Source organism: Sinocyclocheilus rhinocerous, unplaced genomic scaffold, assembly GCF_001515625.1.
Source record: "Sinocyclocheilus rhinocerous isolate Xijiao unplaced genomic scaffold, SAMN03320098_v1.1 scaffold138, whole genome shotgun sequence".
Taxonomy (NCBI): domain Eukaryota; kingdom Metazoa; phylum Chordata; class Actinopteri; order Cypriniformes; family Cyprinidae; genus Sinocyclocheilus; species Sinocyclocheilus rhinocerous.
In genome coordinates, this window is record NW_015635519.1 from 157,101 (window position 1) to 172,695 (window position 15,595).

Genomic DNA, 15,595 nt, shown 5'->3' on the forward strand with positions numbered 1-15,595 from the left:
CAATACAGCTAAAATGAAATGTTGCAGCTAACTTTTTTTTTTGCCAAAAGTTTATTTCCCAAAGGGCTGTTATCTAACAAATCTCTACTTCCTGGAGTGTTCGTTAAAGGGTTAGTTCACCCAAAAATGAAACTTCTGTCATTAATTACTCACCCTCATGTCGTTCCAAACCCGTAAGACCGTGATATCAGGGGTTCAACCGTAATTTTACAAAGCAGCGAGAATACTTTTTGTGTGCAAAGAAAACAATTTATTCAACTGAACTTAAACATAACATTTATTCTATTGATCGTAAACAACGCTGATTACGTTCTGGTGTACTCTCCAAAATGGCGGAAGACGGTAACTCGGGGAGAAGAATTGTTGAATAAATTATGTTATCATTGTTTTCCTTGCACGCAAAAAGTATTCTCGCTGCTTTGTAAAATTACGGTTGAACCCGATATCACATATGGACTATTTTACCGATGTCCGTGCTACGTGTCTGTGCCTTGATCGTGGTAGTATCCTTGCTGTCTATGGAGGATCAGAGAGCTCTCAGATTTCATCAAAAATATCGTAATTTGTGTTCCGAAGATGAACGAAGGTCTTACGGGTTTAGAACGACAAGAGGGTGAGTAATTTATGACAGAACTTTCATTTTTGGGTGAACTATCCCTTTAAAGTTTCTGTGGTAATGCTGAAAGGTGAGATCCATCCTATAATAACCCAAACTTTTCTTGAAGATCAATAATCCACAAAACGGGAAGCTCTTCATTTACAGAAGCATTTATTCTGCATAATCCAAATCAAACAGCACAGTAAAATATTTTTATTAACACAAAAACACAACATTCACACCAAAACAGCATTATTTATCCCTTTCAACCCCACACATAAAGCTTTTATAGGCAAAAAAAAAAAAAAAGATAAATTAAAATCAGCAGGCAGCCACAAAGAGTCCGGCTAAGTAACGTTACTGGACAGACCGCAGATACAGTATTTCATATGAGCAGAGGTTATCATAAGTTTGTGATGTGGATGGCTATTGCTCTTCCTAAAGACAAAGACAAGCTCGGCTGTAGCTTCTTTACTGTTATGTGAGATGGAGCATTAATGATAAAAGTCAGAAATAACATCACTATAATACTGCTGAAGAAGGCAATGATGGACCTTCAGCACAAGAGTGTGGTGTGTGGTCCGGTGTTGCAGTTTGTGTAAAGGTAGAGTTACAAAATGAGCAGGCAAAACAGGGATGGAAACATGAAGATGGGTCATTGTCAGCGCTGCAGGTAAACAGATGAAGAAGAATCCATCAGATCTCCTGGTATGATGATGTTGAGTTTGCTGGGTCGTCTTCCTCTCTGAAATTAAACACAAACAATATATATTTTTTAAACTGCTGAATATATATAGCAAATGTGTCACTTTAATATGAAGCTTAAAAGAACTGAAAGTGAACTTTAATGTGAATTCCTTGTCGATCATTTTAGATATAAACTCCTACTATTCCTATATAAAGCCTAAAGCAAATATTTAAATGTAAAATAAAACTAAAAAACAACTAGACATTCTTTTTCTACTTAAAATCTAATAAAAGTTGAGTGAAATGGTAAGACACTATTAGTTATTAGTGTTATTAGTTATTTGTGTGTTAATATTTTGTGTTGCATAATCTTAGAACAAAATTGCATTTTTTTCCTGCAATAAACATTGTGATTTGAATAAAAAAAAATTCCAATTCACCTGAAAAGCTCTATTTGGAATTAATCGTTCTAGAATTATTGGGGTGATTTTGTATGGCAGTGCATCTGCATAGAAAATGAAAACAAGCCAAAAGATTGCTTTTTTTTTTTTTCTTGTAGGCATAATTTTTGGTGTGAACCATCCTTCTGGGACTGAAATATATAGGAAAACCTGGGGGGAAAAAATTAAGTTTCAACCTCAAACTTTTTTCAGTAACCATAAACCAGTAAACGGTTATAAAAAAAAAAAAACTGTCCAATTGAGTTATCATAGGCCACTTTCTCATTGTTTTTGACCTATTCAATATGACTATAAAATAATAATGATAATAACTTATATATAAAATGAAATAAGAATACTATTGTACTGTAAAGCAAACAAAAAGAGTATTTAATGAAAATTATTTTATCAGACTTTATTTTAAGGTCCAATTCTCGTCATTAAACCATTAACTACGACTTTTGCCTCAATAAACTCCTAATTTGCTGCTCATTAGCAGTTGTTAAGTTTAGGTATTGTGTAGAATTAGGAATGTAGAATAGGGTCATGCAGAATGAGCTTTATAAGATCTAATAAACAGCCAATATGTTAATAATAGGTATACTAATAAGCAACTAGTTCATAGTGAGAATTGTTTTACTGATTTCACAACTGTAAAATTACAATACTAATATTTAAATCTTAATTTATTTTAAAACATCAGACCACTGAGATTTGGAAACAGATTTATAGACACTTCTCATTACAAATCCAGTTAAATCAGTGACGAACATTGCGTTTCCAAATATCTCTGTGTAAAAATAAGTGCTTCACTCTGTGTGCACATTTTAATTAAATAGCAGAATTTTTTTATTTCATAAATGTACCATTTCGGTTTTGATTTTATTTTAATATATCATGCAGCTTCCTGATTTCTTATTTTTTTGCATGTTTGTCACACTTTAATGTTTCAGATCATCAAACAAATTTAAATATTAGTCAAAGATAACACAAGTGAACACAACATGCAGTTTTTAAATGAAGGTTTTTATTATTAAGGGAAAACAAAATCCAAAACTACATGGCCCTGTGTGAAAAAGTGTATGCCCCCTAAACCTAATAACTGGTTCGGCCACCCTTAGCAGCAACAACTGCAATCAAGCATTTGCGATAACTTGCAATGAGTCTGTAACAGCGCTGTGGAGGAATTTTGGTCCACTCATCTATGCAGAATTGTTGTAAATCAGCCACATTGGAGGGTTTTCGAGCATGAACCGCCTTTTTAAGGTCATGCCACAGCATCTCAATAGGATTCAGCTCAGGACTTTGACTAGGCCACTCCAAAGTCTTCATTTTGTTTTTCTTCAGCCATTCAGAGGTGGACTTGCTGGTGTGTTTTGGATCATTGTCCTGCTGCAGAACCCAAGTTCGCTTCAGCTTGAGGTCACGAACAGATGGCCGGACATTCTCCTTCAGGATTTTTTGGTAAACAGCAGAATTCATGGTTCCATTTATCACAGCAAGTCTTCCAGGTCCTGAAGCAGCAAAACAGCCCCAGACCATCACACTACCACCACCATATTTTACTGTTGGTACTTGTGTTATCTTTTACTAATATTTAAATTTGTTTGATGATCTGAAACGTTAAAGTGTGACAAACATGCAAAAAAACAAGAAATCAGAAAGGGGGCCAACACTTTTTCACACCACTGTACATTGTGATTAACAAAGTTCAAGAAACACTGACTGCAATTCTTTTAATGCCTTACTTGACTCATTATTTGCAGGTTAAAGGGACTGTCCACCCAAAAATGAAAATTCTTCTGTAATCATCATCAAACCGAATAGTTTTAGTTCCCATTGACTTCCATCATATTTTGTTCAATGAACAATGGAAGTGAAAGGGGACTGAAATTGTTTGGTTACCAACATTCAAAATATCTTCTTTTATATTCCACTAAAGAAAGTCAGTCATACAGGTTTGAAATGACATGAGGGTCAATAAATGGCAGAATTTTTATTTTTGGGTGGACTATTCCTTAAGGGTCAATCATCACTGCATTTTCAGAAAGATGCAGTGGTAACCTTAACATTTTTTTTTAAGATTTAACATTTGTTGATGGTCTAAAAAGGAAAAGAGTTTTTAAAATTCTGAAAATCTTTTAGAGCTCATAATTTGTTTAAAAAATCTAACATTTGTACTGTTATTATAAATGAACTTTATTATTGTTTATTTAATTCTTACAAATAAGTTCTTGTTAAAAAACTAACCAAAATTAAAAATAAACTATATATCGGCATCGGCTATTGGCCAAAATGAGTTGGAAAGTATCGCATATCGGCTAAAATCCAATATCGTGCATCCCTACTCATAACAGCAAAGACTGCAAACACAGTTGGTGCCTGTGTTTCTCATGACAGATTGAGAAGCACTGAACACTATCTCAACTGCCCAGAATGCCCAAGGAACATTAAACAATGGTTCGAATACTGAAACTTTAGTCTGTCCTCTTCAAAAGCTATTGTTCAAAAGGTTTGGAATGTAGGACATATGGACTACTTGTATGCTGTTTTTATGTCCTTTTTGGAGCTTGACTGGTTAACCAAAATGTATAGTTACATCAAAACATCTCCTTTTCTGTTCTACAGAAGAATATAGACATACAGACATGGAACAATGTGTGAAGGTGAGTAAATATGAGAATTTTCATTTGTGCATTAAAGGGATAGTTCACCCAAAAATGAAAATTACCCCATAATTTCCTCACTCTCAAGCCATCCTAGGTGTATATGACTTTCCTCTTTCAGACAAATCCAATCCAAATTATATTTAAAAACGTTCTGGCTCTTCCAAGCTTAACAATGGCAGTAAATGGATGTTATTTTTAAAATTTTATCGATTAATTCGAATTTATTGTTTTGCCACGATTTTATTTTTAAGAAATCCAGGAATCACGATTTTGAATAGAAATATTACCAAATGTTAGAATAAGACACTTTGACAATATGCCGGTGATAACAGTAAAGAGAAAAGAACGATCCAACCGCATGTCGGCGCATGTGATTAACCGCTCAAGTGTGACTCTGTGAAGGACCATAAATTTAGCGCTAGGCGTCATTCACACAGCGCTTTTGTTTTGACAAAGATGCAACGCGGGCAGTGGAATAGGTGAAACATGCAAGAAGATGGGAGTGAACTTCTTTTAACTTGAGCGCGTTTTTAGAATGGCGTTTCATGCATGAGACACTGCAAGAGACGCGAGCGCATCATGGTGACAGGCTGAAAGCTGCTGTTGTTTTTAAAGAACATTTATCGTTAATAAAAGTCTACTGGTTATACCGTCAGTCATTTTGAATTACAAAATATTACTCCAGTAAAAGTACTCCGTTTCTCGAGTGAAAGTACAAAAGTACTTGATTTTTTATGTACTTAAGTAAAAAGTACCGATAGATGAATGTACCGATAGATGAATGTTTATTTTGCAGTTTTATATAGGCTACTTTTATCATTTAATTTTATATTAGCATATATATTTTTTATATAGCATATATATTTTTCCTACTGCTCAAAATACCTGGGATTTTCCCAAAATAACCAATAAAGGAAATAATGAATATAATAGGGAAAATATAATTAGATTTTCATAATGATTTTTTTCTTCACAAACCTTGTCTGTGGTGTAAAAACACCCTTGGCCAAATGCCCCCAGAGGGCATCACTACCCACTTTGATAATTACTGTAGTTACCATGTGCCGCTTCTGAGTCTCGGAGCACGTGATATATTATGAGTAACGATAAGTTTTATATAATGTAGTGAAGTAAAAAGTACGATCTTGTGCTTTGGATTGTAGTGAAGTAAAAGTAAAAGTTACTCAAAATAAAACTACTCCAGTAAAGTACAGATACTTGAAAAATGTACTTAAGTACAGTAACGAAGTAAAACTACTTCGTTACTGTCCACCACTGGTTTTTAAAGAACATTTATAGTTAATAAAAGTCTACTGGGTGTTATACCTTCAGTCATTTTGAATTTACATTGACTTTTGAGATTTTCTAAAAGAATTTCTCGTATTATTTCTGAACACATAATATATAAGACAAGTTTGTACAACATGTAGTTGTAGTTTTTGCATCTTTTCTGCAAAGGTATTTAACAAGTGATTTGTTTAACATTTACATCAGGGTTCCTCAATAGGCGGCCCGTGGGCCACATACAGCCCGTGAAAGAAAAAAGTTTGGCCCGCGCTAATTTAAAATAATGTGGCATGAAAATTCAAACGCAGCATCAGAAAGCTACATTAACTTACATAGTGTCTACACCGGATGCGAGCGGCGCGGCACAATAAAATACAAGAACTCGTTATAATCAGTGATGCTGTCATGGATGCGGCGCGACCTGTTTTTTTACAGTCTATGGGCACGACACGACAAATCCCCGACAGTAAACTGCTGACTCGCTGTATTTATAACGTACTGACACAACGTTCAAAAGACTTGCAATGCTTTGTCGCGTCCAGTGTAGATACGATGTGACAGCAAAAACATGGCGAGTGTGTAGAAAAGAAAAGTGGACACGGAAAATAGATGATTCAAATGTGAATGGACTGAACAGTTTTGAGTGAGTGACTGATATCTTTGTTATGGAATACACGTGTTGGTTCGCAGTGAGTTCACAGTTTTAACGTACAAGTTTGCTTTAATTTATTTTCAAGATCTGAGGTAAAATATCTATTGTTGCTTTCACTATGGCTATAATGATAACGCAAAATAATATTCAAAATCACATTAGACACTTTTAACATTGAATAAAGCACATAATCATTACCTGAGATTATCACTGTCATATTTTGTATGTTGTTCCTGCCGCGACATCACAGAAAATAAAAAAACGTTCCTAAAATAGAATCCCATTGATGCATGCAACACCCGCTGAGTGCCATGAAACAGCTTGAAAGATCAAAGACAATTTTTAATATAACTTCGACTGGATTTGTCTGAAAGAAGAAAGTCATATACACCTAGGATGACTTGAGGGTGAGTAATTTATGGGCTAATTTTCATTTTTGGGTGAACTAACCCTTTAAGACTACAACAAGTTACAACCTGCAATTTACTGCCATCAGCGGAGATGTGTGCCAAAATGCGGCACTTCTTGAGTGAATAAATGTGTGGGTTTTTAGCTCTGAGACAGAACTGACCTGACTGGTTTCATTCTGAGAAACATGCCAAGTATATGTTTGTCTAAGAATATATGACAAACAACTTTCATTGCCCCATAACTATGGAGGACAACAAGGCTTCTCTCCAAACACTGTTGCCTTATCCACTAGATGTGCACACACACAAATCTGGGTGACTGATTCAGCTAAAATAAAAACTGCAGCATTTCAGATTGATGGACAGATTTCTTACCACAGGTCAGCAAACCTCATCTCTGCTTCAGTGAGCTTCCTACACAGACAGCATTTTCACAGGTTTGCTGCTGACCAAAATGGTGCTCAGTATCATTTTAAAAAATGGTGTTCTTCTTCTAAAAACACTTAAGATTTTAAATATTTCATTACATAATTAAAACAGACTATTTTACTTAATATTTTCAAGTTGCATTACATATGATTATTAGAATATGACATCTTTAGCTTTGCAACATGCTAACATCAAACTAGTAGTCCACCGATATATCGGCCGATATTTGGCATTTTTCAAATATCGGCATCGGCCGATAAGTTTTTCTGTTTGGCCGATGTGTTCGAGGCGGGACTTTTATTTTGACAGCGCTGAGAACGGCAGGCGCAGCGCCTGCGCGCACACCGCTCACATTCTCCCTCTTGTTCGCTGTCATCGTTCAGTTCTGTCTAATATAGATGGAAGTCTATCTAATAATCAGATATAACTGTTAAACAAAAAAATTTAAATGTATACAAAAAAGTATTATAACGATTGCTTGAATATTATTAGTAATAGAAAGGCAAACATAATACTTTCTTATTTGCCGTCAGCATTCAGCAAATACGCATTTATATCATTTAAACAAATCTTTAAATGACTAATGAACATTTAATTTCACAAACCTTGCAAATTTAGTCGGATCCAGTTGTGAGATCTTGTGAAGTGTGCATGTGTATCCTGCATGATCGCGTGTTCTTTGTGTGACGGTTGGTTCTTTGCTAATTGAATGCTGACAGGAGAAGAGTTCAGCTTCACTGGAGACACGCGATCAACAAACTTTAAACTAAGTTAGTGATTTCAAATTATGCTGCGCTTTATGCATTTGCCCACTGCCATATTCATGTCATTTCCACTGTGTGCTGTCTTAAATATAAATTTAAATAAATAAAATTATATCGGCTTTATATCAGCCTCCTGCTTTCCAAGATATCGGCTGTCAAAAAACCCATAGCCCTCCTTCTAGCTGTTTGACAGGAAGAACATGTCTCATGTGCCCATGTCTGTCTAGTGCATATTTGCAAAGACCAACAAGTAAAATAAAAAAGTAAATAAATTAATGGCCATAATGGTATAAAGAGTGTTAATTTTCAGTTGGGATACTGCCTTAGAAAGTAGACAGCAAGGCAACTTTCTAGGGTTTGGGACAGAGTTTCTGTTCATCGTTATTAAAGAGGTCAGTAGATTTATTAAATCAAGATAGCACTGGGCGATTTTTCCGATTTTATCGAATAATTCGAATTTAATGTTTTGCCACGATTTAATTTTTTTTTAATTGAGGAATCGCGATTTTGAATAGAAATATTAACAAACGTCAGAATTAAGACACTTTGACAATATGCCAATGATAACAGTAAAGAGAAAAGAACGATTCAACCGCATGTCGGCGCACGTGATTAACCGCTTACGTGTGACGCGCTCATAGCGCTAGGCGCCATTCATACAGAATGTGCTTTTGTGTTGACAAAGATGACGCGGGCAGTGGAATAGGAAAAACATGCAAGAAGATGGGAGTGAACTTCTTTTAACTTGAGCGCCACATTTTTAGACTGCCCTTTCATGCATGAGACGCTGCAAGAGATGCGAGCTCAACAGTCAAACACGTCCATGTTTACATAGAAAAAACAATGGAAAAGCAGCGCAAGCGAATAAAAAAAAAAAACTGTAAATACTAATGTTACTGTATGTCTGATATTTCATGTTTGCATCATGATGATGACAGGCTGAAAGCTGCTGTTTTTATAGAACATATAGTTAATAATGGTGTACTGGTGTTATACCTTCAGTCATTTTGAATTTGAATTACCTTGACTTTTGAGATTTTTTTCAAGCACTTTCCTTGTATTATTTCTCAACATATAACATGTATAAGACAAGTTTGTACAAGATGTAGTTCAATTTCATGCATCTTTTCTGCAAAGATACTTAACAAGTGATTTGTTTAACATTTACATCATGTTGTAACTTCATGTGTGGTGCACTTGGAATAGAATTTTCTTTAAATAAGAGGGTTAATAAAGAAAAAGTTACTAATTAAAAATCGTAAAAAATTGAGAATCGGTCAAACGTTATGAAAAAAAATCGAGATTTAAATTTGTTGCCAAATCACCCAGCCCTAAATCAAGCGAGAAGATCATGCAGGTCAAAGGTTCATTTACCTCCCACCATCCTCTTTCAGTTTGCGGGCGGCTTGTTTGGACTGTTTGATCTGTAAGTCCAGCCGGTGTAAGTAGTCTTTAGCTGACAGCTCTTCTGCCTGCACGGGTCGGGTGTTGGGCTCCGGGGCGGCCGGTTCTGGTGGGGGTGATGGAGCGTCCACGTCCTGACTCACGCACAGTGACTCCTGCGGTGAGCTTCCCTCGCTGTCAGGTGACTCCAGAGACAGTCCATTAAAGAGGGAGCGCTTTTCTGACTTAACAGGAATATTTAGAGTGTTTCGCAGGAATATGCAGTCATTGCTGAATAGTTTATTGATTCGTTTAATTTGCTCCATCTGTGTAAATAAAGAAAAAAAATAAGAACATGAAAATATCAAAAATGAAGTTTTATTTTCAAGAAATACAAACCTATCTTACTAGTGTTTGCTTGATCTACATTACCAATGTGTGTCTAATGTAACTAATCAAACTACATGAGCAAATATTTGTTTAGAAACCAAGAGCCAGGTTATAATATGTGATTTGATTTCCTTAGATGAATCCAGACAATTCCGTTTACAAATCAGTTTACACATCCATTTGATCTCCAAATCTTTCATCACACACAGTAAGGTTGTGTTTGGTATTATGATCGATGAGTTTATCGCAGTTATCTTTTCACATTATGTCTGCAGAGTCATATCATAAGCCCAACCTGAGCATTGCAGGTGCATCGTAATAATAAGCTGGCTAGACTTTTTGGGATTTTCACTCACAGCATTTTTTGTGCATTATACGATGTTTTCATCATGCAGAACAAGCTAATTATACTAAAAACTTCTGTATGTACTCTAGATCCCCAGAAATGCATGTGATACCAACAAATACCACCTAGACATACAGCTCACTTGGTTTTGATCACACAGCCCATATACAACGATTTTGAGTATTATAGGACATAATCAATAGCCAAACTCCACACCTGACGCCTTAAAATGCTGTAAACAGTGCACAGCCTTTTTGACCTATAATACTGAAATTGACTACGTTTTGAGACTCTGCCTATGAAACAGCACGGGCCCAAACTTGCAGGTGCCCATGTCTATATGATGGTCAAAAAAGAACCCACGCTATTATGATGCACAACAACGTTGCCTAACTAGTGAGTTTACTAGGTTTGAAACATGTCATGTAACGACATGGGCTCAAAAATAGATGCAGGCGCTAATAATGTTCCAAAAATGTGGTCGAACAGTTAGATAGGCAGCTCACTAGTTGAGACACGGTTCATGTCGCGCCTATATGATGCCCAAAAGGGATGTACAACAACGTTGAGCATGTAACGTTAACTTAAGGAAATTACTAGGCCGTGGTTTTTTTGTATGTGTGTGATTATGTTGATGTGTTGCACGTATTCTTACCGTAACACCATATTTGAGCGCTATACCCTGCAGTGTGTCCCCGTCCGTTACCCGGTGCTCAATGTATTTCTCTCCTAACGGCGCAGTGACGCTCGCGGTGCTGCCATACGAGCGCGTCTTTGTGCGGGCCAAACTCTGCGACAGTTCGCTGTCCGACTCCGAACCGGACCGGGATCTGGGGAACAACGGCTGTCCGTACCGTCCGCCTCCTGCATCATCCCGCAGCGGAGGCAGCACCGGAGAAAACTCCGCCATCTTCAATCCTTTATTATTAAAGATGCCGTGACGCGCGCGCTTCACCACCAACACACTAATATTATTCACAGGATATAAATACGCATGTTTCCAGCGTCACACCCCGAGCAGCGCATTTTCAGCGGCGATATTTAGAGGAAACGGGAAAGGTGAGTGATTTTTCCAGTCGCCATTGTCGTTACCGTGGGTCTGCGCGAGAGACACGGTTCGTCCAGTGAAACCTGAGTCGGAAGGTTACAAATGGAATGTGACGTCGCCAGGCAGTCGACCAATCAAAGATGTTAGCCGAGCGTCGCGTCGCGTCCCTTGTAGCGTAAATTCTCAAACGTGCAATAAATAGCCTATGTATTTATTTCATTTTTCATTTAAACAGTGTGGTTAACTTAAGGAAATTACTAGGCCGTGGTTTTTTTTGTATGTGTGTGATTATGTTGATGTGTTGCACGTATTCTTACCGTAACACCATATTTGAGCGCTATACCCTGCAGTGTGTCCCCGTCCGTTACCCGGTGCTCAATGTATTTCTCTCCTAACGGCGCAGTGACGCTCGCGGTGCTGCCATACGAGCGCGTCTTTGTGCGGGCCAAACTCTGCGACAGTTCGCTGTCCGACTCCGAACCGGACCGGGATCTGGGGAACAACGGCTGTCCGTACCGTCCGCCTCCTGCATCATCCCGCAGCGGAGGCAGCACCGGAGAAAACTCCGCCATCTTCAATCCTTTATTATTAAAGATGCTGTGACGCGCGCGCTTCACCACCAACACACTAATATTATTCACAGGATATAAATACGCATGTTTCCAGCGTCACACCCCGAGCAGCGCATTTTCAGCGGCGATATTTAGAGGAAACGGGAAAGGTGAGTGATTTTTCCAGTCGCCATTGTCGTTACCGTGGGTCTGCGCGAGAGACACGGTTCGTCCAGTGAAACCTGAGTCGGAAGGTTACAAATGGAATGTGACGTCGCCAGGCAGTCGACCAATCAAAGATGTTAGCCGAGCGTCGCGTCGCGTCCCTTGTAGCGTAAATTCTCAAACGTGCAATAAATAGCCTATGTATTTATTTCATTTTTCATTTAAACAGTGTGCATTTGTAAGCATCTATTTAGAAAGGAAAAGAGATACATTTTACTTTCACAGTAAAAATCACAAGCAAAATAGGCCTGCCAGCTTCAAAACAGGAGTACTAGTTCAAAACATGTTATAGTAGATGTTTTTGTCAGTTTTAAAGCTGTTTCGTTTAGAATGTTGTGAGTTATTTGTTTAGAATCGCAGTTGTTCTTTTGCGTAGACAGAAGAAATGTAACACTCTAATGTGACCAAACAAATTACAGGATATTCTGAAATGCTTTCAGATGTTATAGGATGAACTAAACATATGAAACCTATGCTAGTGACTTAACTGTGCATGCAAACAGTATTGTCTGAAATGTGAAACATTTAAGTCTGCTTATGTAGCCTATCTAATCTTAAACATTGACAGTGAGGTCACAAAATATAATGCAGCCACATTAAGATATTAGTCTCTGCAGATTCCTCAGTTAACAAAAATAAAACCCAATAAATACGTATAAATTACACACTTAATGGAAAATTTAGAAAATGAGGGGTGGGGGAATAACTCTGAGATGTTTCTTGATTTTTTTTTTAACCTCATGACCTGGTTTTTGAGAGAAAGAGGAAGCAGGTGTCTACAAGTTGCTGGTTTGTGGTTGCACAGGTTCAGTTGTAGGCGAGCAAACAATCAGAAGGGAACAGATTCAACGGACAGAGAGAGACCACTACAACGTTTCACTTTTAACAGTGCTCTCATAAATCTTTTCTGATTTCCATCAGTTCTCTGTTGTGCCTGCAAATTGAAACTCTGATGGGGGAAACTGGACTGTTGTAACCTTTTTGTCTGTAACTTAGTTTGTGTTTGTGTGCATTAGTCACTTCTCACAATTGTGGCAATAGGCTTAATTCACTGTCCTGTTTTGTGCAATCTCTGGGATTCCAGTACAAGTATATTTAAAAGTGTTACAACTTGTTCAAGTTTTAATTCCACTGTTTAACTGATGATGTTATTTACCCTTTTTCCGACACATCTACATTTAAGGTGGACTTTTACCTGTTCATTATAAGAAATATCACACTATTAAGTGATGTGTAGATTTGTAGTTGGTAATATGTAGCTCAACTGTCAGAGCATGCAGTGATGCATGAGACAAGCAGTAAAAAGACTGTGATATGCCTACGTATTCCTCAAGAATAACATACAAAAAGTTTGGGCTCAGTAATTTTTTTCAGCAAGTGTGTGTATTAGATTGATCAAAATGGACAATAAAGACTTCTAAACTGTTAGAAAAGATTTATGTTTCAATAAAATATCTTCTTTTAAAATTTCTAAGAATTCCATCAAAGAATCCTGAAGAAAATGAATTATGGTTTCCATAAATATAAGACATTATATATATATATTATCAACAACATTGATAATAATAAGAACTGAGCACCAAATCATATGAGCATATAGCTTAGACCTTAGCCAGAGTATACCGCCATTTTTAATTTTTAACTGGAATGAAGATGAGGCTGTAACAGAAAACACTGTGTTGAATGGATTGTGGAAATTTTTTGCATTTTAGACTTCTTTGACATGTTGCGATGTGTAGCCAAAACATTAAATCCACACCCAATACCATTTTAAAAACCCCAGGATGTGTCGTAATCAAATCAAAAGAGAAAATGCAGATAACACATTTGTAAAAGAAATGACACAGAAGTGCACTGCACAAGTCATCTGAGAAAATCTACAGCTTCCTAATGTGGGACAGTTGGGTTCCTATTTTGGGACACTGGAAAGTCTGTGATAAAATAAAAGGCCAAATAAATCACCTTGATTTAGCCTGTTGAATAGTAAAATCTTAAAACAAATTTTAGGCTAGATTCAACCTTGAGTCAGAATTCATGAACGTGCAGTGAACTGCTGTAAAAAACCTTTAAGACCATTTTGCCTAATGTTTTCTACTTTACTAAACAACAAACATACAATCACAACTGTTTTTTTTTTTTAAATCTCCATCTCCATCTTAATAAAAACAACCTGCAGAGGTTACCCCATTACATCTAAACAAGCAGTCTTTGCATGTCAAGACACGATTATTATCATCTATAACCCCATCTGCAGTAACAGCATTCTAATATTGCATAGCAACACTAAAACCCTGTAAATAACCATTTTTGTCCTACAAACCATGCCCCACCACACATTTTTGACTGACTGAAGTGCTGTCCCACTTTTTGAAACCATATTTCCTAAAGTGGGGACACTAGGAAATTTGATTCAAATATAAAATACACAGTTTATATATACAAAGTTATACTATTTTTGATGGACGAACATTTCATTACACATTAGGACAAACAGTAGCGGGATTGTTTTGTTTAAAATGTATTTATACTCCTTAACATCAAGTTTGTCAAAACTCTATGTCACTGACCTTTGGGTGGTCTTCACAAAAGGTGCTTCCTGTTTGATGATTGCTCCACCTTGACTGTACATGTAATTTTGATCACATGACACCACAGCTTTGCTAGCCTATAGTTTCACTGGCATTCATGTGTTCATGGGGGACATACAAACACTAGACCTTAGGTGCCCCACATTAGGCATCGTCCCGCTTTAAGGCAATTCACCCCATGTAAGATTCAATATAGTGTTTAACCTGAATGATTTCTGAAGGATCATGTAACATTGAAGTTCTTCGCTTTGGGCACAAGAGTTTTGTCCAGAAAAGGACCCTTGTCAAACTGCTGCAACAAAGTTGGAGTGGCATTGTGTGCTACATTATGTTTCACTGGGATATCTAAGCCTGTTAACTGGAAGGGGGCGTTCACATGTTCATGGACATGTAGTGTACTGTTCATCTGAGAGTAGTACCTGTCTAAAGATCCGCTCTGCCCTCTACAGGAACGCACAGGTTGGCCTACTACTAGTCTCAGCCTCAGACGTCACGCCCACGGACCGTTGGCTGAATATCTGATGCATATGGGACACAAAAGTGGAAACACTTCAGGAGTGTCGAAGTCGTCATCGGATTGGTTGAATTCTACAGGATTTCCGGGAGACGTGTGTGTCGCGTTCTTTAACGTTCCGCCTGGAAACAGATGCCGTGACACCAAACCCCCTCACAAAAGAAGAAAGCCGTAGTGTTTACAACTGTGAAGACAAGCGCTTATCAGGATCAACTAAATGCTGGAGTTTCAAAAGTATGTGAAATATTTATACTGTAAAATATGCGGTAATTTTATGGTATTTTCTCCAGGAACATATTGAAATACAAGAAATATATATATATACAGTGGGTACGGAAAGTATTCAGACCCCTCCGACTGTTCTCTGAGATAGATAAGTCCACTAGCTAGCTACCTGTTTAAGAGTCTAATAGCTGAGGGGAAGAAGGAGTTCCTTAATCTGGAAGTCTTGCAATTTACACTCCTGTACCTCCGTCCTGAGGGAGTGTGAACAGTCTGTGTTGGGGGTGGGTGGGGTCTTTAATGATGGATGCAGCTCTTCTGTGGACTCTGCGATGGTAAATGGCCTGCAGAGAGGGCAGTGGAGTCCTGATGATCTTCTCAGCAGTCTTCAC

At 37.4% G+C, this 15,595-nt stretch overlaps 1 protein-coding gene across 2 annotated transcripts; it reads right to left on the minus strand.

The window, feature by feature from the left end:
• Positions 1–752: 752 nt before the first annotated feature.
• Positions 753–11,932, minus strand: lysmd2 (LysM, putative peptidoglycan-binding, domain containing 2). 2 transcript variants are annotated; one of them, XM_016561293.1, is made up of 3 exons: positions 11,421–11,932; positions 9,311–9,645; positions 753–1,343 (listed from the first exon to the last, which is right to left on the minus strand). In XM_016561293.1, the coding sequence occupies exons 1-3, from the start codon at positions 11,673–11,675 to the stop codon at positions 1,295–1,297; spliced, it is 639 nt and encodes a 212-aa protein (XP_016416779.1). In that variant the 5' UTR covers positions 11,676–11,932; the 3' UTR covers positions 753–1,294. The 2 variants fall into 2 exon arrangements, with proteins under 2 accessions (XP_016416779.1, XP_016416778.1); XM_016561292.1 differs by lacking the exon at positions 11,421–11,932 and adding an exon at positions 10,711–11,221.
• Positions 11,933–15,595: the final 3,663 nt, after the last annotated feature.

What these genes read in the sequence shown, in the direction of transcription:
- lysmd2 (XM_016561293.1), bottom strand. Translation starts at nt 11,675, where the DNA reads ATGGCGGAGTTTTCTCCGGTGCTGCCTCCGCTGCGGGATGATGCAGGA. An exon ending in CGCTCAAATATGGTGTTACG is followed by an intron (nt 9,646 to 11,420) that starts GTAAGAATACGT and finishes TTATTTACACAG; the next exon opens with ATGGAGCAAATTAAACGAAT. An exon ending in CTGAAAGAGGATGGTGGGAG is followed by an intron (nt 1,344 to 9,310) that starts GTAAATGAACCT and finishes GTTTAATTTCAG; the next exon opens with AGAGGAAGACGACCCAGCAA.